At 36.3% G+C, this 24,294-nt stretch overlaps 1 protein-coding gene across 2 annotated transcripts; it reads left to right on the top strand.

Moving 5' to 3' along the window:
• The first annotated feature begins 322 nt into the window (after positions 1–322).
• Positions 323–23,534, top strand: LOC136846729 (ornithine decarboxylase 1-like). 2 transcript variants are annotated; one of them, XM_067117852.1, is made up of 11 exons: positions 323–968; positions 12,553–12,695; positions 14,262–14,461; positions 15,080–15,176; positions 16,373–16,449; positions 16,829–17,001; positions 18,329–18,530; positions 20,352–20,504; positions 20,663–20,854; positions 22,147–22,361; positions 22,624–23,534. In XM_067117852.1, exons 3-11 carry the CDS (start codon positions 14,369–14,371, stop codon positions 22,823–22,825), a joined length of 1,404 nt encoding a protein of 467 aa, XP_066973953.1. In that variant the 5' UTR covers positions 323–968; positions 12,553–12,695; positions 14,262–14,368; the 3' UTR covers positions 22,826–23,534. The 2 variants fall into 2 exon arrangements, with proteins under 2 accessions (XP_066973953.1, XP_066973964.1); XM_067117863.1 differs by lacking the exon at positions 323–968 and adding an exon at positions 9,870–10,422.
• Positions 23,535–24,294: the final 760 nt, after the last annotated feature.

Below are 24,294 nucleotides of genomic sequence, written 5' to 3' on the forward strand. Positions count from 1 at the left end.
AGTAGAAAGAATTTCCTTTTGTATTATTATTATTATTATTATTATTATTATTATTATTATTATTATTATTATTATTATTTGAAACGGTCGTTTCCAACACCATATCAAACAACAAAGAAAAAGAGAATTTATATTGAACGTACCTTTAAATCAACAACAATCAAGTTGAAAATGATTAATTTCATGAGGGTACGGGATGCTAAAATACCTCAACAACACTACCACATAACTAATTAGACTGAAAAGCCATTAGGAGTTTTTTTCGTTCACCAGTTTTGCTATAATCGATATTTATGTCAACGGAACATTGATTCGACTAGCCATTCAACGTTAGGTACTGTGCTAAGGATGCATATCGGTGAATTAATCGTGGCTGCATCCACCCATATACCGTGAATAAAGCGAACGAAAATTCGAAAAGCATACAAAAAAAAAATCAGATTACTCCAGTTTAGACGGATGACGTCACGGAGTCGTTGTTGTCGCAGTTTACACCGGAAGGAAGAAATTCAAGAAAAGACTCATAGTCGGTAAACTAAGACAGCTCAGAATACTACGTGTATACATCAAAAGAATCGGTCATAGTGGCATCAGCAAGCGCGCTATGAATAAAACGAACAGCGCAAATTCTGTCGAAAACCACACCAAAAAAATCAGATCACGCCAGTTCAGACGGATGACGTCACGTAGTCATTGCTGTCGTAAGTCACACCGGAAGGAAGACAAAAAGACCACGGGCAGTAAGCTACGACAACTCGACGCGACAAGTACGACGGCGAAGCCCGGACATTTCTGGCCCTGAACAGTTCTTTTATGCCACTAACGTGACGGCGAGCTCCGTGGGTAGGTGAAGGTGTTCCTGCGTAGGTCTTCACCGCGCTCATGTGCTTTAAAAAACTTCTATGTCTCGAAGATTTTATTCAACCTACAAAATTACGTCATTAAGAGGCCCCCGGTCGTCAGTCCAGGTGAGTTTTTGGAAGTTTTCACTGAAGTTTCTCGATAAATTTTTCGTTAAAAGTGAGGGTCGTGTGAGGCGAGTCGCCAGGCTATCGTCTTGCCCCTCGGTGTATGGTGACTTTTTTTTTTCTTTTTAAGTGATGGTCGTTTAATGTGAGTCACTACCGTTTACCGTATTTTTAAAGCAATCTTCTTGTGATGTTTGACTATCATTTGCTAGTTTTTTAACAGTAGCCTAAGTGAGGGCCTTGTAATGATGCGCTATCTTGTGCCACTCGAGTGTATAATGAATTTCACCATCATTTTCCCCCTCGATTGCATCCTGTAGGTTACAGATTTCTTCGAAGTGAGGGTCTTGAAATGTGAGCTATTATAATTATGCCACTCGAGTGTATGTTTTTTTAAGTGGGGGTCGTCTGAGTGAGTCAGTATCATTTAGGGTACCATTTTTTTTTAAAATTGAGAATCGTATAATGAATCACTATTGTTTACCTTTTTCTTTAAAGTTACGGTCTTGTAATGAGTCCCTATCATTTGCCACTCGAGTGTAGGCTATAGCCTAATAATGACAGCCCAACTCAGTAAGGTTAGGTCCTGCTTTGACGGTTCCGAGTTCTAAGGTTTTGTAGGTTAATTGGGTTTCAGGTTAACGTATTTAGGATTAATAAGTTATGGAAAAAGAGCTTTAAATCATACGGCGTTGGTTGTATGGTTGACAAGTTTTGCTAGGTTAGGTAAAGCAGCCTGAATGGGTTTTAAATAGACTAGCATATGGCCTAGATTACATCATTTCTGACAAGTAGAGCTAATAATCTACATACCCCATATAGGCACACACTTACACAGTAATTATGGTGTTTTAATTTTAATCTTAGTAAAACTAAGTTATAGTTTATGAAATGTTGTCTACCGACAGTGATGTAACTGACAGGATAAGCTAATCCTATGCAGAGTTTACATTGAGTTCTGCATAACTTAGGATTCATCAAAATGTTGCTATACTGACACTTGTAACTCTCCTAGCCAAATTCATGGACCATAGGCTGGGCTGTGTATTTTTGACTGGTCATTTTGTGTTGTGCACTTACCAACTGGGCCAGCTTTGATGTAACAATTTTTTTTATTTGGCTTTATTCTCCCCATATCCAACCATTACCCTAATGGGGTGACCTTCATGCAAAACGGGGAAAGATAGATGAGACTTAATGTCACAAGGAAAGGTGGCCCCCCCCCCCCCATCCTAACCCAGGATGCTGGGATCTTTCTCTGTTGGAGAGGCTTTCCCACTTCCTTCCTAACCTGATCTTGACTCTTGGAAATCATGAAAGTGAAAAGCAGAAATTCATCTCATCCAGACCTTGTGCACTAGGTCTCTAGCCTGTTGGCAAGATGACCACACAGTTTGTTGCAGAGTATATTCCTTACCGTGAGTTACACAGTTAGGAGGCACACACTTTCACATCTAGTTCCGTTTCCAATCATGAACTCAGCAAGGCTTCTTTTGTTGGGGAGAAGGATTTACTAGTGGATGTGATTACTTCCAGTTGAAGTTTTTATTCAAAATTCAGTTAATTTTAGATCTCAAATGCTTCTTGAAGACTACACATCCATTATTAAACTGAAAGAACTTCAGTGAGAACTGGGAGGATTCGTAAAACATCAGGGTATCTGAGCTTAACTTGGTTAATGTTTTATTAGAAGCTCCCATAAGTGCTCTTCAACTGTGCATGTGTATAAAGCACCAGACACCTCTAAATTTTATTCCTTTATCAAGGAATGTAGCATGAACACCTTCAGAACAGTATTACTGGACAATGAAAATGATGCAGACCTTTGCATTTTTATTGGTAGGCTAAATAACTTCTGTCCCTCTATCTTAAATGGGGGGGGGAATGCCAAAATTATCATCTTTCAACAATTATTTTATATTGACTTTGTTGTTGGCTAGGAACTATAGTTTAGTATCGCCTATTTGTTTTGTCGTTTTCTAGCATCAGGTTTGATACTACTCGGTTTTTATGAGTTTTATCTAGCTACGACAAACGTGGAATAAAGCAGTTTACTTAGTATAGTTGTGGAGTCTTTTAATCTGCTTAAATATTTAAGCGAGGAGCAAATTCATTCTGTTCTCTCCTGTTGTTTCTTGAATTTCAGGTGTGTATGTTTTGTCTGATTTCCTCTTGTGCATTATTCTCTCTCTCTCTCTCTCTCTCTCTCTCTCTCTCTCTCTCTCTCTCTCTCTCTCTCTCTCTGAGAGTGTGTGTGGGGGGGGCCGTTTCTGATTACCCTTTGGAGCCCTCTTGGAATACAGGTCTGTTGACTCTGTCCATATGGCTTTTCAGCCGGAGATTTAAAAAAGGAACAAAAATGTAAATTACTGCAGAGCATATTAGCTGTATCTCAACCAGTGGGTAGATTTGTGTGTGTGTGTGTGTGTGTGTGCATGTCCTAGCATGCTGTGCAAACCTTAAATAACTTTCAAGTCTGCAGTCAGTTCAGTGGGTTTTCAAGTGCTGTACATACCGTGTTGCAGGCATCGAGATGAATGCAGATCTGTCAGTTCAGTATTCTTTATTTCTAATGTTCCATTAATTTTAGTGGACGTGGTTGTTGATACTGTAATTGGTATGTGGTGTGCAAGACTCAGATACTGTAAGGCTATTATACTGAATGCTGCAGAGGACACACACACACGCACAGTTTATATAAATGTTTATATAAATGAAATATTTTGGTAGAAAAGCATATAATGCAATACAGTTGAGTTGATTTGAGAAATTTTACATTCTTTTGTTTGTTTATATGTTACTAAAGCTTAGTGGGCACCATGTTTAGTACCAGTCCCTCAGGATGAATGTGTTATCATTTTATAGAAGACTAACATTATCAGTTAATTAATCTATGTAAATCTCTCACATTCCCTCATTTATTGCATTAAATGCCTCCATTTATAAAATCTTAATTCCATTAATAAACAATATCTCAGTTCCTATAATTTAAGGAAGAATTACATTTGAGACACTGCAGAGAATTAGGTAAAACACGTTTCCGAAGGAAAACTAAGATCGTCTTCTTGAGGAGGACAGACTCCAACATGGAGTTTAGCAATACTTCCAGAAGCTAGGACACAGCGTTACCGAAGGCGCCATTACTGTAGGCTGAAGTCAGTTTTTTCAAAGGAACACCAAATTTCCTATATCTTCCGTAATTTTCAAAACTTATAACAAAACAACCAATCGTGTTTCATCATTTTGTGAAATACCCAGTTCCAAGAGAAAGAGAAGACATTCCTGTTCAGCAATCCATGCTTACCCACAATGCACTTGCACAAATTAAACCCAATCAGAGATAAAGTCCCATGGCATTACTAACATAAGTAAAAAATTTGAAAAATTTTAAGGGCATCCATATGAGGTGTTTACTTTATCTTCAGTTTTCTCAGTAATTATTACTATTTCTCAAATGACCTGTACTGCATTATATACACAATAATTCAGTCAAAATTTTATTAACGATGTCTCCGTAGAATGTCTTGTGTAGAATTACCTTATATTGTAGTCATTAGTGTGATATTGTCCTTCCTGTATACAACAGGAAGCCCAGTCTCTTGAATTTTTCTCCAAATGGAATGATCAACCCTTAATACTGGATTAATTTTGGGAAAAACATTAGAACAGTCTTCCCCATTGCATCCAAGAAGTTGATAACTTTTCTAACCTTGGTGTTTCCACCCACTACCATAGTCTCTTCATTTCCTTCACTTTAACTATCTAAAACTACATTGGTGTTACATAATACCTAACAGCCATACAGGAAAAGTATGATCATTTTCTTGTCATGCTAAAGCACCAGAGAGCTTAGATTATGGTTCCTTTCAAGTTTGAATATCATATTCATATATGTATCTTCGGGCAATAGTAGCAAATTCAGGAAGTAAAAGCATTGGCAGGTCAATACATGTTATGGGCTTCTTTAGCTGTAAGCATCATAAACCATACTAATGAGAAAAGTATACGGAAGTTAACCCCCAATTGCCATAGTTAGGGTTGACACTGGGTTCTATGAATATCCTGTACTTCTGAACTGGTGTCTCCATTTGCTTAAAGACACAAGGAATGTCTAGACACTCATGTTTTTGTCCTGTGTGCAGGTACGCAGAAGTCTGATGCTCTTCCTGCATCAACATAACTCACTGTAACTCAGGAGAGTAAGGTTCATGAACAGATTGTGGAAAAAATGCAATACATGTATTCCTTTCATCTGCTATCTTTCTGTGGGAAGAAGAGGTGGTTGTCTCAGAAACATTCCGACAAGAAGTTCTGTCACACTTTTAGTAAATGCCTTCTTTCTTAGGGATTAGCTATGGCAATCACTTGCCTGGTCATACAGTGGGTTGACATGGTGTACTCTGCTCACGAACAGTGCTTTCCTGTTTACTTCAGAAATGCAATGTTTTTCCAGGACATTTCTTACCTCTGCTTAAGTGAAAGCAGAGGAAAGATTATTCTGCCTTCTCACTATGCACACATGGTTCTTGGACATTGTTTACCTTTTGAATCTTGTTAGCCTGTAAGGCATTATTATATTCTGCCTATTATGGATTATATGTAAAAAAAAAAAAAAGCTGAAGATAACTTAAACAAGAATACTAAATGCAGAAATGCATGCTAGTGCCTGTCAGACATTGCACCACTTGAAGTGGGTCCACACTACAGTAAAACACAGGCTATAGCTTAATGATAATCCTGACCAGTGCTTCATATGATTGTACAAAGCTTGTCAAAGATTCATTCTTCTACTATGTACCATTGTTGACTAGTCACCATCCTGTTTGTGATATTTACACATTGAATTTCTAATGTGTTGAATTGTACCTTCATGTACTCAACAGATATGTTCTTTGTCCCATATATCAGTGTTCCTTTTGTGTGCTTTTGTTTTTTTCCTTCCCTTTTGTTTTAGAATATGGCATTGTTACCTTCTGGAAGTAATATTCATCTTTAACCACTATTTTGCTATCAAGATCTTTGGCATGTTTGTCAATATTTTTTTTAACCTGTAATGTATTTCTTCAGTTTTCCATTAGCTTGCTTTTTTTCAGTTTTTCTGGCTGAAAACCAGTCTGTTTAAAGAATTGTTGCTTTGGGTTTTTTCTCTTCAGGTGCTTGCTTGGTATGGTCAGTTGATTTTAAAATATACAGTATTTAGTTTTGATTTTGTCTAAAGTTGGTCACTGTTAATGGAACATGTTTCCCATTTCTATTCATTGCTTTCATTTCTGTCAATTGTCTGTGATTTCTCTGTTGTGCTGATTTTTTTCTGTGCATCAACTTGCACCATGATTTGTAACATACCTTTTATAGAGATTTAAAGGGATATCGTGGTGCTATGCTTAAAACAGTACTGTAGATGGTGTTTTGTTTCTGTGAAGGTGGTCCACTGGCCATAAACTTGAAAACTAATCCATTTTCCAACATTTGCTATCCCCTCTCTATTATTTTGGCAGGCTTAGCCTTCAAAGAGTTAGAGATCCGACGGTTCTCTCTCTCTCTCTCTCTCTCTCTCTCTCTCTCTCTCTCTCTCTCTCTCTCTCTCTCTCTCTCTCTCTCTCTCTCTCTCTCTCTCTCTCGTCATGATGCTTATATTCTTTGTCCTCATCCAACCACAATATGCTCATTCTCCATGATCTTTGGACAGTCCAACTAAATGTTTTAATCCCTGTCAGTCATTGAGTCATTGAGTATTTTTTTTTTTTTTTTTTTTTTTTTTATGATGCTGCTTTCCCTGTTGAGCCCTCGGACTGGTAACATTCTGATATTCCAACTAGGGTTGCACCTTGGTTTGTAATATTAAAAATAATAATGTGAGTATGAATGGAGTAAATACTGTGACTATGAGTGGATTAGAGACACTTAAACAGATTCTGTGGGAACGAGTGGCAGCATCAGTTGAAATGGTTTCATACGAAGCGTTTTCAGTTTTTGTCTGAAAGTTATCTGGTATTCATAATACAGATGAGAGGACAGGCCAGAGTTCAGGATTCAGTCATGTTTGTATTCATAAACACTCAGGCTGAAGTTGAACATGAAGTGCTTTCCTAGTTTCCAGTGGGAGGTGTGCGGTAACTAAAATCTCATATTCTCAGGTGGTAGTGTCTTGGTAAAGGTTTCTTGAGAACTTGAACGTTTCAGCCATCCAGCCATCTTCTGGATGGAGAGAGGGGCCCATTTGGTATGTTAAGGGTCCCAGGTTGCTGGTGGGAGAGGAGCCATTTGATTGGCTGTTAGGGGATTAGTGCCCCAGAGCCCCTGGATGCTCTGATCCTCTCATCACAGCCAGAATGTTGGTCAGTTTTTCCAGAATGTGGTGATGTTTATGTCATCAGGCAGCTATGCATCTCTTTACTGGATGTAGAAGCACAGGCCTTACATTTTACTCTCTACCAAAGTGATCTTATTCACAAGTTGTGTAAAGTACATAGGAAACCTCCCGTATTCGCAGGGGATGCGTACTGCACCCCCCCCACAAATAGCTAAAATCTGCGAATACTTAAAACCCCTCTAAAAACACTTAGAACTGCCTAATTTGATAGTTTAAACACAAAAACCCTCTAAAAATGCTTATACGTGAGTATTTTGTTTTATCACAAAAAGTGCATTTTGTCATGAAAATAATGAAAATACAGTAATTAGTGAATATTTCTCAGAGAAAAATAATGTGAATGGGCAAATTTTCTGCAAATAATGGGTAGATACGTTCCACAGAGAAATCAGTGAATAGGCTAGTGAGACTGCGAATATGGGGGGTTCACTGTATTTCCATTTATTGTAGGGTGTTGCTATTTTTTTCCTGGCCCCTCAGTTCCAACCTCACAATTCAGTGTCTTCCTGCCTCCAAATCATTTTTACTGAGCATCTGTAACACGTTACTTTTCATACATATTACGGAGTAATATTGCATTCACTCCCACGGCATTCACATAGGCTCCTTGCTTGTTTGTCTCCTTTTCAACCACCTTATTTTTTGCTTCCCTATATTCAGTTTTGCTTTCCTGTATTCATTTGTTTTTTTACTGTACTGTTTAAAGAAAAAAATTTGTGGGACGACTGTTTGTGTTGTAGGGTATTCAACGAATGTCATTCTGCTGAGACGGTATGACAGTCTGACAACTGAATACAGTATAACAGTAATTAAAACAATTGTTCATCTGATTCACAGAATATTTAGGTAAGAATAAAATCATAATTGCAGTAGGGGGTGAGGGGGTGGAGTTAATTATTGAGGCCTTTAGGGTTAGGCTACTGTGAATATGAAGATAGCAGATGATAAGGTATCTGTTTTTGGTCACTTCTGATATGTATGGTGGGAAGACTAGGGGAGGGAGGGTTTTGAAAAGAATTGCAGAACCATACCCTATTAGCTATACAGTACTCTTCCTGACTAGGACTTATGTAATCTTTATAACAATTGTGTAGTTACTGTAATCTTTACATTGGTGTAGTGAAAGATAACAGTAATTGATGTTGGCTTTAATTTTAGATCACATTGCTTTTTCTTTTAGTTACTGTTAAGGGCCAGAGATGGTCAGTAACTAAGAAAACCGGTACGGTGTAATACAATAAGTTTGTTGGATGTCCCTGCTCAAGGTGAGGAATAATACTGCAAATGTACGTTGAGTATTCAGGCCTTTACAAGTATGTCTTAAATTTAAAACATAAGTAGGGTTCATATCCAACAGTAATACAGTAGTGCAAAGTGACTAATCCAGTCAACTGGTTCTGAGTTTATAAATTTCTCAAACATACGAAGGTGAAACCATGTTGTCTTCCAGCACCCAAGTGACAAGACAAAGCCACAGTATCTTCAACATGGTCGAGAAATGGCCTAAGTGATATGTTTTTTAGCTGGTCTGGTTCTTATTAGCAGCTTGAAACCAGGTAGATATGACCTCTAGCCTCACTCATTACTACAAAGTTTGTCGTATGATAATCAGCTTGTAGTTAATTGTGTGTGTATGTCTCTTGAAGGTTCATTGATTTTCACTTATATTGATTGTGCTTTTTTGAGCTTGGTAGCGGATAACTCCTCTTTTTTCCTGTCTTTTCTGATTCTTAAGCCATGAGAGCAGATTGTAGAATTATAATTACTAATCAGGTTAATATAATTGTTATATAATTGTCTTGATCCGTATTTTTTGAGAGCCTCTGAACAATAAATTGCTTTAAATTTCTGGCTTTGTATTTAGGCATGCTCTCTGTTAATGTAAATATACAGTACATTACACACTATCTTTCAAGATATATGATTAAGCCTTGTCAGTCGTATAAAGCTGTTACAGTCTTGAAAGTATCAAGAGATGAATATAGTACAGTATGCTTGAGGATGTCAAATTTATTAGAGCATTTTATCTCCATAGAATACTAAGGGCTCCCCATACATAATTGTTACTTTTAAATGAGAATACTAAGGGCTCACCATATGTAATTGTTTACTTTTAAATGCTACTCAACTTTGTTTTTTTTACTTTTTTGGTATAAGGAAGAATGATTCTTATCCCTATTTCTGTTTTATAAGACGGTGATGTAAATAAAGATAATCTTCTAATATGGGATTAAAATAAACCATTTCCAAATCAAAGTGGTTGGTACCAGATCTTTTGAGTTAGGATACCAGCAGGCTGGAGGTTGTGGGGACTGCACCAACCAGCCTCCACCTCCTTCTCCTCTATTGATTTACTTGGGAAAGGAGGCAGTTGCCATGTTTTGATTTTTCAGTCATTTTATTTGTTGCTTTCCATATAATGTCATTAAGTTATGATGATGTAAATCATTGGTTTTGTTTATGATGCAGCATTATATATTTGTCCATGTGAAATTTATAAAAGGATACCTGGGTTGTGAAAGGAGAAATTGGTATCTGCAGCATGGCTTGTACCAGACATGCTCATTCACTTCCTTGCAGTACTTCTGAACAGATCACACTGGTTTCCTCTTGTTTTTCTGACGTGGGATTTTCTCCTGAAGGGTTAATTTCAGTCGTTCTCTGGTGGTCCTGTAACGTGTGGAACGGGCCCACCCCCCACCATTGTTCTTTGGGGGGTACCCTGATCCACACTGGAAAAGGCTGAGAGAGAAAGAGCTCAGAAAGTGGTCATTTACTGATTGTGATTTTGTGGAAAATTGGCATTATTTATTTGTAATTTTCCTGGTTGAGAAAAAGACTGTATTTATTTCTCTCCGGGAGTTTATATACTTATTTGTGTGACCAAAAATTTAGGAATTTATCAAAGTTCCTTAAGAATAACATTTTTGGAGTGATTCTTTGTGCCAAAGTTAAAACAGTATTAAGCTACAGTATGGAGCCAGAAGCATCAGTCCTCGCCAAGCTCTACTGACAGTTACTGGGCAAGCACACATACCCTGTATGGCGTGTTTATGATGTATGGGAAACTAAGATCTTAAGGTGAGTGAGTGTGGAAATGCATGTACAGCAGTATATAATTTGGTAGGTTAATGAGTCCACCATTGTGTAACACAGTAGCTTAATGTAACCATCAAAGTCTGTAGCCATACTCATAGGGCTCTGCCAAAGGAGGAGCTCATAAATGAGAATCAAACCTGGAACTAGGTTAATTTGTAGAAGGTGGGAACCTCGGTAAAAAGAGACCAAAGGGGATGAATGGAGAGTAAAAGGTCTAAGTAAAGTTACTTGCTCAGAGTGAGGGTGCCAAGAACTTTGAGAACTGACAAGGTAAATTGTAGACAGGAGACAGGACCTGGAGTGGGAATGCTTTTCAGGACTAACCATGAAGTCTGAGGTCAATGGCAATGGTACTGGGTGAGGGGAAGGCTGTCTTAAACTTTGAGAATGTCTTAAGGTATGCCATGCAAGGCACATTGTAGACAGGATCCTTTGATGGGAATGTTTTTAAAGATATACAAATAAGAGTTGGGTGCTTTAGAAGCTTCTGTTTTCATTGATGTTGACTGCTTTAGCTTTTTAATATATTGTCACTGTCAGTGGTTTTGTAATGGAAAAAAAGGTTTTACGAGACATTATGGCGTACATGATTTAATGCTTTAGCAAGATATTTTCTTTTGGATTTTCCTGCCAGTGATGTACATTGAAAATGCTGCTTCCTCATAGAATTTTTATAATGTAAAATATTTAAGATACTAGGGTGACCTTTATTTAAATGCATGAACATTTGTTTTGTATTACTTTTAATTTATTTTAGGAACATTACTGTTTCTTCACAAGTAAATTATGCAGGTAGAGCAAAACAGCTGATTTGTTATTGGTAATGTAAATAATTTTTGCGCTAATTCCTTAGGATTGATAAAACAATTAGGTTTATGTTGAAAATTTATTCCAGAATTGCTGTCAGTCTAGATTTTTATAAGGTTTTATCATAGAAAAGGTTGTTTGAAAGGAGGTACTATATATTACTGCCAAGAAAATATTTTATTAAACCAAGAGAAAACAGTGCATATGTTTCAAGTATGATGTAGTGAAACTTTAATTAAAGGGACATTTATAAGAATTGTGAACTTTAGATTATTTTTTTCGGATAGCAATTGGTTTTTATTTGGCAAGTGACATCGGTGATCCTTTTCAAGAAGCTTTTAGTGCACCGTGCTTTGTAGCTTTGTAAGGGTGTCTGTAGCATCCCTTCAGCCCGTAGCTGCATCCACTTTTGAGCCTTCTACTTGCATCTGTTCCTGCTTCCTCTCTTCAACCTCTGTATTACACCTCTGTTACTAAATATATCTGTGGGGTTTTCTCCCAGTTCCACCTTATAGATCCTTTTGACTTTCATGTCCTTTTATTTCCTGGATCTCTCATCTTGCTGTCCAGCCATTCCCAGTTTCTTTCGACTGTGTTTAAGTGTTGAGTGACCAAATATGCCACAATGCTTGGCTGACAGCCTAAATTTCATAAATCAAATTATCAAGTGAATATGTACAGATTTAGGTTAATCTACCAATAACACTGACCCCTACAAGCACATCAGTACTGTATTTTTGTCACTAATTCTGGTTATGGTGTCATTTTGAAGCTGGATACTTGTACTAAGTTTAGTGAATAAAATGAATATAAGGAAGAATATTTGAGTTGAAGCGATGCCGAGAATTGTAATGAATAATAATGTTATTGCCATCGTCAGACTTTGTGGCATTTCCCTGTCTGCAAGTGACTTAATCAGATCTTGAATGGTAAGGCTACCCATTCATTTGGATTCAGGGAATTAGTATTCATTTTTTAAGGTTTGTTTAGGGATGGTTGTGTAGTATAGGCAATGTCAGTAAAGTAACATGGTATTGTGTTTATTACTTAATTGATAGTAGAATCTGTGGAAGTGAAGGTAAGGGAGTGTACTGCTGCAAAGGCACGTGATGAAGCAGAGGGGGCCTGTTTGCAGTACAAGCAGTTAACTTGATACTTGATATGAAAGTTTTTAAGTACTGTATATTGTGCTGTAATGCAAATAAAGTTTTCATAATGTAAGTGTCCTGAAGTACAGTACTGTACACTGTTAGAAGAGTGGAAATAAGTAGTCTTATTAATTTTTTTTTTTTTTTTCCCCCCCAGGGACGATACTCGGGATCCCGTCTGGACCAGTGCAGGTTCACCCTTTACGGGGGCAACTGGAGGTTCACACTTAACGGTTTGCCACCGTGGTACTGAGGCTAACACGAGACCTTCATCCTGAGACATCGCAGGCCGTAACGAAGGTAAGCATCTCTCTCTCTCTCTCTCTCTCTCTCTCTCTCTCTCTCTCTCTCTCTCTCTCTCTCTCTCTCTCTCTCTCTGTCTCTCTCAGTCAGCAAAATGATAGAATTCTAGTGAATTATTATAAACAGTTTGCATGGATTTTTAAAGAATTTTCAAGGCTAGGTGTCAACAACTATGCACAATAAGGGTGTTGTTGATTAGATAATGGACTGCAGCTGACCAGTATGTTCTCCTCCATATACAATTTGAACTGTTAAATAACCCGAGCAGTAAATAGAGATCATTTGTATCTACTTCCCTGATGCAGTAGATTGAAAATGAAGCTATAACATTGAATGTAGACATAAATACTATAAAGTCTTGCAAGTCTTCAAAATCTGGGAGGGCTCGGCTCCAACCTTTCCTGCTCAATCTCACAGCAGTCAAGTACATGCTTTCTACATCATCCTTCACTATCAAAATTCATAGTTAGGTGGCTTTTAACCAGTCACTTGCACTTGCAACCTCTATGATTTTAGGGAATTGTTCCCTTGTAACCTGTTTAACTTAAATTGTCCTTGTGAAAGAATTGTCCCTCTTGTTGTGCTTCACAACTAGTGCACATATTAAAAAGTTGAGCTAGTCAAGTAAGGGATGACATTAAGATAGTCCCACATACTCTGGGAGGGGTGGGGTCAATTTAATGTAAATCTAACAAACAATTACAAAGCTATAAAGTTCCTGAGTCCCCCTCTTCCTCTATTCCCAAGTCCAGTGCTTCCTTCTCCTATATACCTCCTCCCCATATTCCCCCTTATTACCCAACCCAGTGCTGTTTTCATCCCCCTCTGTACTATCCATAGTCTTCATTTTCCCCCCTCATCACTCACTCATTTCTCTATCAGCTGTTCTCTTCTCTGCCCTGAAGATATGAAATATCATTACCCACATCAGCCTTTCAGTGGTGCCCAACTATGTACTTGTTCCTACATTCCATCAACAAGTTCATCTTGGCCACACATCTTCCAGCCTAATTCCCTTCTCCTTCCTCCAACCCCTTCCCCCATCCAATCCCCTACCCACCTCTATATTGCACTACCCTTTTATGTCTACGTCTAACCCTACACCACCACCACATTTCATGGCAATGCTAGAAGTCCTGATTGAGGATGATGGCCTCTGGTAACAGCTAAGCCTCCTTTTCCTCATCTATGGGAACCTTAAATACCAAATTGCAAGCAGGGTGTAGACCACAAAAATTCACTATTGTAAGGTGATTGTCGATTGGAAATTTTCTATGTTTTCTCCAAAGTTTGTAATACAGGTCAAATTTTTGCCATTTAGTAGAACCTTGCCATCTTACCAGCATATTCCAATTGTGTATGTGAAAGTGTTGTCAAGTTTTGTCTTGTTTACAACCTTAAGCAAGTGAAGTTCCTCAACTAGAATTTTTTGCCATATTATTCTCTAGTATTTTATGAACCAATACTCAACATACTTTGTTTTATTATCATTAACACTTTGGAAGTGGTTTTTTGCTCTGTAATTGTTTTTGTCAACTCTTGGTCCTTTGTTCTCTCAAATAGGTTGATACACATTTCCGTGGAGGTTACAAGAACCAAGAGAGACTGCTGAATAAGAACTGTTCCAGTTGAACTAGAGGCATTTTTTAAATTAATTTTTTGTGGAAATCATGAAGCTGGAGTGCGAATTCTTCACGGGCTCTGCCCGCATCATGTATCAAGAGTCAACTTTGGATGTTATCAAGGATATTGCCAACATGCCAGTTAGTATTACAGTATTACTTTGCATTGTGTTTGGAGATGAAAGTTATTTATTTTATAATTTTTAGTCTTTAAATTCTTTTACCAGATGAAAGTTATTTATTTTATGAATTTTAGGAGTTTCGGTAAAATTAAATTTAACACAAGGATGTCCTAAATGTAAAAAATTTATTGTAGCTTTCATAATTTTATTAATTATAATATAATGAAAGTTGTAGTGCCTTTATAGAGATTTTAGCCATTTAGAAGACAATGAAAAAAGTTCTGATTTGAGTATACCACCACTTAGGGTAGCTGCCTCCACCTGCCCATGTCTTAAGTCTGTTTGCTGCTTTCCATCTTGTCCTGAGAAATGCATTTTAATGATTTTGTATTATATGTTGAAGTTTAGATATAATTGTTGCAGTCTACAAATATATACAAGGGAGAGCAGTGGCCTCTCCTTGTGGCAGGATTCACACCTGAGAAGATTTAGGAATTTTTTTCTTTATACAGTTAGGGTATTTTTTCTTTTGTAGTATTGAGTCGTTCAGCCATAACTATAATGGGTATTGCTGCTCAAGTAATACCCTTGGTTTTTTATCGCTGGAACAAACTTTCAACATTTCCTTCTTTTTCAGGGACAGGAAGATGCCTTCTTTGTCCTGGATGTTGGTGATATCATTCAGAAAATAAAAGTATGGCAGTTGAAGATGCCCCGGGTTAAACCCTTTTATGGTGAGTGTTTGAATGTGAACTGCTTTAGTGTATAACTTGCTAAATTTAATGTATTGTATGTTCTACTTTCAGTGAATATTTTAGGGGTTTTTGTAATTTGAATGGCTAAGTAGTGTGAAGGTAACAGTGATTTGAGAGGGCATTGAGGTTAAAGTTTATGCTTTTGGGAGTACATTAGCATAAGGTCACACTTGTGTAATGATAGTCAGCTGTGGAAATATGTGGTAGTGCAGATGGGACCACCTGCCAGTATGTAATGTTCTTTTGACAGTTAAAAAAAAATGAAACCAATTACAGTAGCCGCATTAGTTTCAACTTCAGATCAGGAATTCAGGATAATTAGTCTGGATGGGGAGGTGAAAGTTTAACTAGTACTAAATACAAGGTAGTTGAAAAAAAATTGTGCAACTGGTATCTATGGGAATAGCAGAAGAATAACTTGTCACACAACAATTCCTTGAACAACCAGTAGCTGAGGTTAGATTTGTTATGAACTCATTAAAATGCCTTGTGATAAAAACTGTTCATGACCTTGGCTATTGAGATAGCTGATATTGGAATAATTTTATAGTTTAATGAACATAAGCAATAATTGATAAGGATGTTTACAGTACACACTTTTACAAAATTTTAATCTTTTTATCTGTTTAGTTGTGTACAGTAGATTCTGGATATGGTTTTATCATTTAGCTATAGCTGCTTAGAAATTATATGTTGTAAGATTTCATAAAAACAAAGTTTAGAATGTAAAAAAAAAAAAAGTTAAAAGAAAGGTGTGAAAGAATAAGAATTGAAGGTATATCTGCATGTTAACAGTGCTATCAAGTGTTGTATTTCATATGACACTAAATGGTTATTGTGGTATGCACTTGAAAGGATGTTTCTTCAGCAGGTTATGCCAGGAACTATTTAATGGCTGGGTCTGGGGCTTAGTTATTTATTGTGCTGCATTTATTTTTGAACACTACCCTATTGTTTTCTATCAACCTTATTACTTTTTTTCAAGGAGTATGTTGGTTTTTTTATATATGCTCAACCTTTTACTTTTTGGGGCAACTTGAATACTGTATTCTGCAAAGAACTAATTCCAGATAAAGGATTTTTTTAATACATGTAGTCTTGAAATTTTTGAAAGTATCTTGCATGAGATAATTTTACCCTGACAGCAAAGTAAGTAAAATATAATTTCTTTCCAGCTGTGAAGTGCAATGACAATCAGACTGTTTTGGAACTGCTGGCAGCTTTGGGCACAGGATTTGATTGTGCTTCAAAGGTGAGGTGACAGTTGTAAATTTGAAGAATCGCCATAGTGCTTAACTAGTATTTGGAACAAATAATTGAAATGGCACATGGAAGTAAAACTATAGCTAGGTCGAGTACAGTTTGTATTGCTACACAGACATAAACTAGATTGTGTTATAAGACATTATAAGATTTTTGTATTTGAAAAAGTTTTTAGGAGTCAGATGGCAGGATAGTAAGGAATTATACCATAAATGAAATTTTGCAAGTTCCACATGTAAATGAGGTTGTGAAGGGGAGTTAAAGATGGCTTTGACCTGTCCTTAGCACAATTCCAATGGTTTTCTTATTTTTCCTGTCTGAATAATCTGCAGAACAATGGCTTATAGCTTGTTTTTGTATCTTAACAGGCTGAAATCCAGAAGGTGTTGAATTTGGGAGTGGACCAGTCTCGCATCATCTATGCTCATCCTTGTAAACCTGCTTCCCATCTGCGACATGCTGCCAAAGTGAAGGTTCCTCTAATGACATTTGATAATGAGACTGAACTTTATAAAGTTCAGGCTTATTATCCTGATGCAGAGTAAGTGAAGTGAAAATGTTTTTTTTTTTATTATTACGTTATTAAATATTATTTTATTATTATTATTATTATTATTAAACCAAGAGCAAGGGGCTTGAGTTGGATGATCTTTGATGTTTACATGCCAGGCTTTGTTTCCTTTGGGGGTTAGATGTCCAAGTTCTCTCTCAACATCTTGGGCATGTTTGAATATGTTAGGTCTCATCATTTAAGGCCTCCCCCCTTTCCCTCATTATTTTTACACTGGTTGTCGTGGTGCTACATGTTTACCACAAATTGAGGTTTTATATAGTCTTGAAAGAACTTAACTAGTACATATAGTAAATGATATTTTTATCAGTTCAGTGTTTTCATTTCAGATGATCTGGGTTGCTCTTTTTTTTTTTATATATATATATAGGTGGGCTATCAGTACTCCCTTCAGACTCGAATACTTTGCAAAGTTGACAAATTTTTTTTCGTAACAGGTCTGTCCCTCCACTTGAATATGATCATATATTAACCTCTAGAGACTCTTCACTGTTAGTTCATCTTACATATTACTGGTACCAGAAATTCCTTGCTCCTTTTGCCAGCTTTGATCATTGACACCATTTGTTATGCATATATATTATGGAGTTGTTGAAGACCAGATGTCAAGGTTTATCTAATTGGGCCATAGAGGAAAATGACTCTCTTCTATTTGTTTGGTAAATTAGGGCTCAGGAATATTCAGTGGTAGTGTCTGTGGTATACGTAGAGGCTGTAAATTCTTGATTATAAGGCCTTTATGTTGTCTGTGTCAGTTTTGGGAGATGACATTGTACAATACTCAAGGTAAGTTGAGATAAATTTAGAATTGTGTATATGACATGGAAGACCTACACACCTTACATCCCAGAATGTCAATAGAGGAGTTGGATGAAATGATAGCATTCTACTCATTGATACCTGTTGGATGTTAAGGTGGCATCCTAATAACTGGTACCTGAATAATGTAATCCTTTGTGTATATAAATGTTTAGCCTACAACTTAGGTGTAGCCTTGACTGTGTCCTCTATAATTTCATTAAAGAATGTGCATTCTGGGACTATATTTGTACTGAGCAAATTGAGAGGCTGTTGACTTACAATCTCTCAAAAGGTAACATTTTTGCAAGAAGGAAAATCAGTTGAGAGAACTAGGCAGTATAATGTTGACTAGCATTAAAAGAACAATATAGGAACTCTTAATTTACAAGCATGGAAAATTTTTAACCTTTGTGTACAAAATAATATTCATTGTATCTTGAAATGTATGAGGGATACTGAATTATACTGATTGCCAGTGTTTTATTCTGATTTTCAGGTTGATTATTAGAATTCGATGTGATGCTGAGGATGCACAGTGTCCACTGGGAATCAAATTTGGTGTATTCCCTGAAGATGCTGCTGCACTCTTAGCAACTGCCAAATCACTGGATCTGAATGTTGTTGGAGTTTCTTTCCATGTTGGATCTGGATGTCGTGAACCTGCAGTGTTCTATCGTGCAATTTCTGCGGCAAAGCAGGTACAGTATCAGTCTCGACTTTTACTTTTTTTTTTTTTTTTTTTTTTCCTGCGTGACTAGAGGAAATAAAAATATTGGTGCTCTTTGATAAGTTATCTTGGAGAGTTGGGAGTAACACTGAATTATGAAAGCTGACTTCCAGAAACAATGTAGAAAACATACTTCAACGAAAATGTAGAGAAATGAACTGATGATTTTGTACTTGTATTGCTCTTTAGTATACTGTGCTACAAACATTTTATGCAGACATAAGAATAATTTTCTTTAAAGTAGCTTTACTGTAAAGTAGGTTGCAAGTCTAGACTCTTAGGGCATCTCCAGAGGAACTGTTTGTAAGTGACTGATGGAAACTGAAATAAGACCGCTGCATTTTAAAGTACAGGTGGATCTCCATTCACGGAGATAATTGGCATCAAACATTTAAGTAGACCTAGTGCCACTTACAGTCGATTGGTGCCTTTCCCTGAGGTGAAAATTAGGTAAGATAAAGTACAATTTTTTAATAATTTTGTAGGGAGATAGCAAAGGGGACAGATAAGTAAAAGGCAAAAGAAATGCAGTTGTGGCAGAGGAGCATTAGTAGTTCACACAAGGACAGTAATTGTTGCCACTGAAAGGGTAAAGGAAGATACACTAGTAGCATCAAGGCAGTTGTAAAGCTTTGTTTGGTGAACAAATTCCATGGTATTTTGTCAATAGTAAAGTGGAATTGCAGAGCTTTAAGTAATAAAGGCACATAGTATGGTGTTTTGGTAACTTTCAAACCAAACCTCAAATGTTATGGTAAAGTAATTTCCATGTATTGGGGTAGTTTAAGATGGTAGTTCTGGTCAAGCCTGTGTACATCAGTGCAACTTTGTAATAACAGTTCGTGTTTACTCGCAGCCCTTAGAGCCACAGAGAATGTTTAACTTATTCCAAACCTTATTTCTGATTTGTGACTTGCATAATGTTAAAATGGGAGAAATGAGAACTAGTGTGTTGGCAGTTCCCCTTTGGCCCTTAGATGCACTCTTGGTGTCCTACCTCTCAATTACTACTTGGTAACAACTGTATGGGTTCCTCCTGGTTACAAGTTTCTATCTTTCTGCTTCATCTCATTTATTTCCTGGATCTTATCTTCGTGTCCAGCCACTCCAACTATATTTTGACAATTTAGTTGCTGAATAGCTAAAGTGCCTTAGTATTTGACTTGGCCCAAGTTTCAAGATTCATATGTACATTAATGTTAAAGTAAGAGGGCCCTACAAAGCAGAGTTCCAGCCCAAAGTTATCCTTACCACAAGAAATTTGGTGCATTTTGGAGGATAGCAGTAGAGATTTCACCACTGTAGTCATGAATTTGTTACTGCTCTTTTCCAGCTTGGAGCTTGTGTTATAATAGGCATCTTCATTAGTTTTTCATGAGAGTTTATTATAAAATTCACTGTAAACTAGAAAATATTAAAGGTGTATTTGTGGCATCTCATCAGCCATAGCAGTGTTGTTCTCTATATTTTCTTTTTCATTTATTTGATTGATCTCTTCTCAGGTAGTAGTGTAACTTCATCTTGTTTAATTTGCCGTGATTTTTTTAGAAACGCAATCTATAGCACAAGACATACGGCAGTCTATAATTACTCACTGGTAATAAACTGCTTTACAATAATAATAATAGATATTTTTTATTTTATTACTGGATCAGCTGTAGTATAGTGTATTGAGAGATTTTGAAAAGTAGTTATATCCAGAAAATCGAGTGTTACACGAGTATGCAGTAAAATCTAAATATTATCGTTGATTTCAAATGGCTGTGATTTTGATTATTTTGTTTATTTGCAGGTCTTTGAGGAAGCAGAAGCTCTTGGATTTAATCCCAACATCTTAGACATAGGTGGAGGATTCCCTGGGGGTCATGATGAGAGCTTGGATGAGTTGGCTAGATACGTCAATGAAGCCCTTGATGAGTTTTTCCCGGAAGACACTGGGGTTAAGGTAGAGTATTTACAGTCTGTATTAGTTTCTCTTAAAACTTCATTTCATGGTGCTGAACTAATTTTTATTTACCTAAGTTTTAGTTCCATTCATTTATATGATTTTATTGGTTCTATGGTTATTTAACCCTCTTAAATGTACACCTTCGTTCTTTGCAGGTAATTGCAGAGCCAGGGCGATACGTTGTTGCATCTGCTTTTACTCTAGCTACTTCTATTGTAGCTAAGCGTGAAGTTTGCGATGACAGTGATGCTGTAGTATCCACTATGTATTACACCAATGATGGGGTATATGGATCTTTCAACTGCACTTTATTTGATCATCAGACTGTACATCCAGAAGTCATGAAGGTAGGAATACTGCATTCTAATAGTGTTTCATGTGTATCGCACATTAGATATATTTTTAATCATTGCAGTGTCCTTTTAGTTCATTGCATTTACTTTTACTTCTGCCTTGGCCAATTTTAATTTTTTAATGATGAAAAAATCCTGAGTATAAGCCCTTTGGTAGTCTGTGACTTTTTTATCTTGTTAAATATTCTTTTTCTCTGAAGAATTTGCTATTGTAATTTTTTCACTTAAAATTTTCCTGTGGTAATATTTTCCTGTGTTGTTAATTGTTAATAATACAATTGGAATAATGTGTACATTAAAGAAAGGGCTGACAATATTTTACACAGCACTTTTAATGATTTACATATCAGTACTGTACACTACAGTATGTTCAGTTTTGAGTGCTATACTCTGCATATTTTATTCCCTTCAAAACTATTACCTGCACTTTCTCATAAAAAAAAAATGTGCTTGTACATCTTCCCATGAATGCAGCTGCTGAATTTTTTTCTGAATTTTTGGTAGTACTGTAGGTTATAAAGGATATTTAATATCCCCACAGTTCTGTAGAACCTTTCATATGTAGAAAAAAGTGAGGGTTATTGATATTAGTAAAATAACAAATTATATTTGCAATATGGAATTATTAAAGATTTTTAAAATCTTGAGATCCATTTGACAATTTTTTATTTAACATTATTCCTGTAGGAATTTTTTCTGACTGCTGACTTTTTTTATTACAGTAAGATTAAACTTAGTACAATACAATTGAAGTTGTTATAGTGCTTTCAGTGTTCAAATATGTTTTTTAGCTTTATGGGAGACAAAAACCTGCATACTTTGCATATATTCCCACTTTAGTATGGAAACCTCCATATGACAATTGGTCTGGTATTTGGAATGTTTTCGTAATACATTATGGCTAAGTGCTGTTGTCTCCTTAACAGCAATGGCTCCACTATGCAAGGAATTGTGTCCACAAAAGATAACTATAAATGTATTTGAAGCAGTAAAAAGGGAGAGGAAAGCTATCAGCGAAATTTTAATAGTATATATACACAATGTTGGTGACACTGATTGGCCATGACAGCTATCAAAATTGATCAAGCTGTCAGTCCTTTTAAAAGTCCACATATCCATATCTTAGTTTATTACGGGAATGAAATTTGGTCATATTAATGTAAATGAAGGATTCACTGTAGTATACAGATACTGTATCCATGGTATACTAGATAAAAGTTCAGGGCATTTCTCTGTATTTGAAAATAATAATGAATGTTATATTTAAAGTATTGTTACTTTCATAGGATGTTCCTGCTGATGAAGACTACATGGCCTGCTCTATCTGGGGACCAACTTGTGATGGCCTGGACCAAGTTGTCTCTGAAGTGCAGCTACCTAGCCTTGACTGTGGAGACTGGTTGGTCTGGCGAGATATGGGAGCATATACATTATCAGCTGCAGGAACATTTAATGGCTTCCCTATTCCAAAGGTGCATGCTGCTATACCTCATCATACATGGTAAGTCAGTTTTTTATTTATTCAGTAATTTTATTTATTAGTAGTTCTGTAATGCTGAGGATTGTACAAACGTTGGTTTGGTTGATCGAGTTTATTTTTACAAGTATCTTTAAAGTTTAGCAAAATTTGTTATTGACAAGTAATTTTTACTTGTTTTAGGAGAATGGAAATTGTAATAAATGATTTGTATGTACATTTTTATAAAAGAGGTGAAGGTTTTATTTGAAGGCAAAATTATAAAATACATTTTATTATTGCACAGGTTGTATTTGGAAGAGTACTTGGGAGCAAACTTGAACTTCTGCCCTGTTGATGGAGCTGCTGTGCATAGTAATTACCTTGACTCCAGCTCTCTGCCATTCTTCACTCCGGCATTTTGTCACCGTGATGCTACCAGTCATGACCCTGTGAGCTTTGAAGATCAGTTGGCACAACTTGACATCATTGATGTTGGAGAAATGTAAACTGCCTCCTTTGTTTCCATGATTAATATGATTAATGACAATGAAGCTTTTCAGCGAATTACAATCATGATGCTATTAGCAATGCAGTGACTTGATTTTAGTATTTTTTTTTTAAATGCTTAATCATTGCTTTCAAGAGAAACTTTTAATCATGGCTGCTTTGCCTCCTGCAATGCAAGTCATTTTTACCTGTAGTTTGTAACATGATCAATAGTATGACTGTGGGTGTAGAGATAGTGTACTCCCTGGAATACTGATGATTCAGTTTTAGGGTTTATTACTTTTTATTTTATTTAAACTGACCAACCTTATGTCTAGTTACAGATATAGAGCAGGTATTTATTTGTTTTGGTATATTAGGTTTTAAGCCTACCAGTCTTATATTTATCATGACAAAATTTTTTGGTTAATGTCTACTGCTTAGAAGTTATTACTTGTCAGCTTTTAAAGTTTTATCTATTTTTAGTTATTACGGAGATAAGGTATCAGTATTAGCTGGACCTAATTGTCTTGATGAGAATGTTGGCTCTAGGACCACAGGGTTTGTGCTCAGTATTAATGTCTGTCTATTGGTAAATGGACATTACCAGTTCTCTGGTGGAGCCTGTAACCCCACGGCAGTGTGTATCATCACCAACTTTACGGCACTCGTATGTAGTGCGTATATTATATCGTGTATGAATTGGCATATTAAATCTATTGATTTTAATGCACTTTTATTTGATCCTCTTATGTTGTAAGACTAGTTAATAGATCTTTAAAGTATTTCCTTAGTCTTGTTGTAAGGGTGACAAACTCAATTTTTGGCGCACATTGGGGTGGTCATTTCAGAATACAGTATATTTGTATCCCTGCCCAGCTGGTCTTAAAGCTTTGTCAAATATATTTACAGTTTGTCTTCCAAATCATGAACTTAGGACAGTATTTCATTTTTTTATGTTCCACAGTTTTGCTATCATTATTTTGAAGAATAATTTCATGAAACCAGCAGAAGTTGTATTTTAAGTTTTTACTGATGTAGCATCATTAATATGCCAAAGATCATTGGTGTAGATCATGAATTTTCTAATGATATTATGTAGAGCTTTCATTGTAATTGGAAGCCGGAAAAATAGTTTAAGTTGATGATTAAAAAAGTCAGTAGTGTCAGGTTATGAGACTATATAACAGATATTTTAAAACTCCAAAATTGCAGCTTGGTATTAAAATACTATTGTAGTTATTGTAGTATAATACTAACTATTGTAGTTATTGTAGTATACGAGTACAAATGATTCATATGCTGGTTAAAAGTAGGAAACTTTAGCCAAGTTTGAAAAATTCAATTTGTCAACATATTTATGATGTGATGGTGTGAAAAGTAAAGTTGATTTGATGTCTAGACATTGAAAGTTGGAGTTACTGGCTAAAATGCAATGGATACTAAAACTAAATCGTCCCTTCATGCTGTAGTTGTAAATCCAGCAATG

The sequence above is a fragment of the Macrobrachium rosenbergii genome, chromosome 2 (genome assembly GCF_040412425.1).
Source record: "Macrobrachium rosenbergii isolate ZJJX-2024 chromosome 2, ASM4041242v1, whole genome shotgun sequence".
In the NCBI taxonomy this organism is placed as follows: Eukaryota; Metazoa; Arthropoda; class Malacostraca; order Decapoda; family Palaemonidae; genus Macrobrachium; species Macrobrachium rosenbergii.

Bases quoted from the DNA above. Each gene is read 5' to 3' on its own strand.
- LOC136846729 (XM_067117852.1), top strand. From the start codon at position 14,369: ATGAAGCTGGAGTGCGAATTCTTCACGGGCTCTGCCCGCATCATGTAT. The intron at 16,450-16,828 runs GTGAGGTGACAG...GTATCTTAACAG, and splicing joins GATTTGATTGTGCTTCAAAG to GCTGAAATCCAGAAGGTGTT. The intron at 17,002-18,328 runs GTAAGTGAAGTG...TCTGATTTTCAG, and splicing joins GCTTATTATCCTGATGCAGA to GTTGATTATTAGAATTCGAT.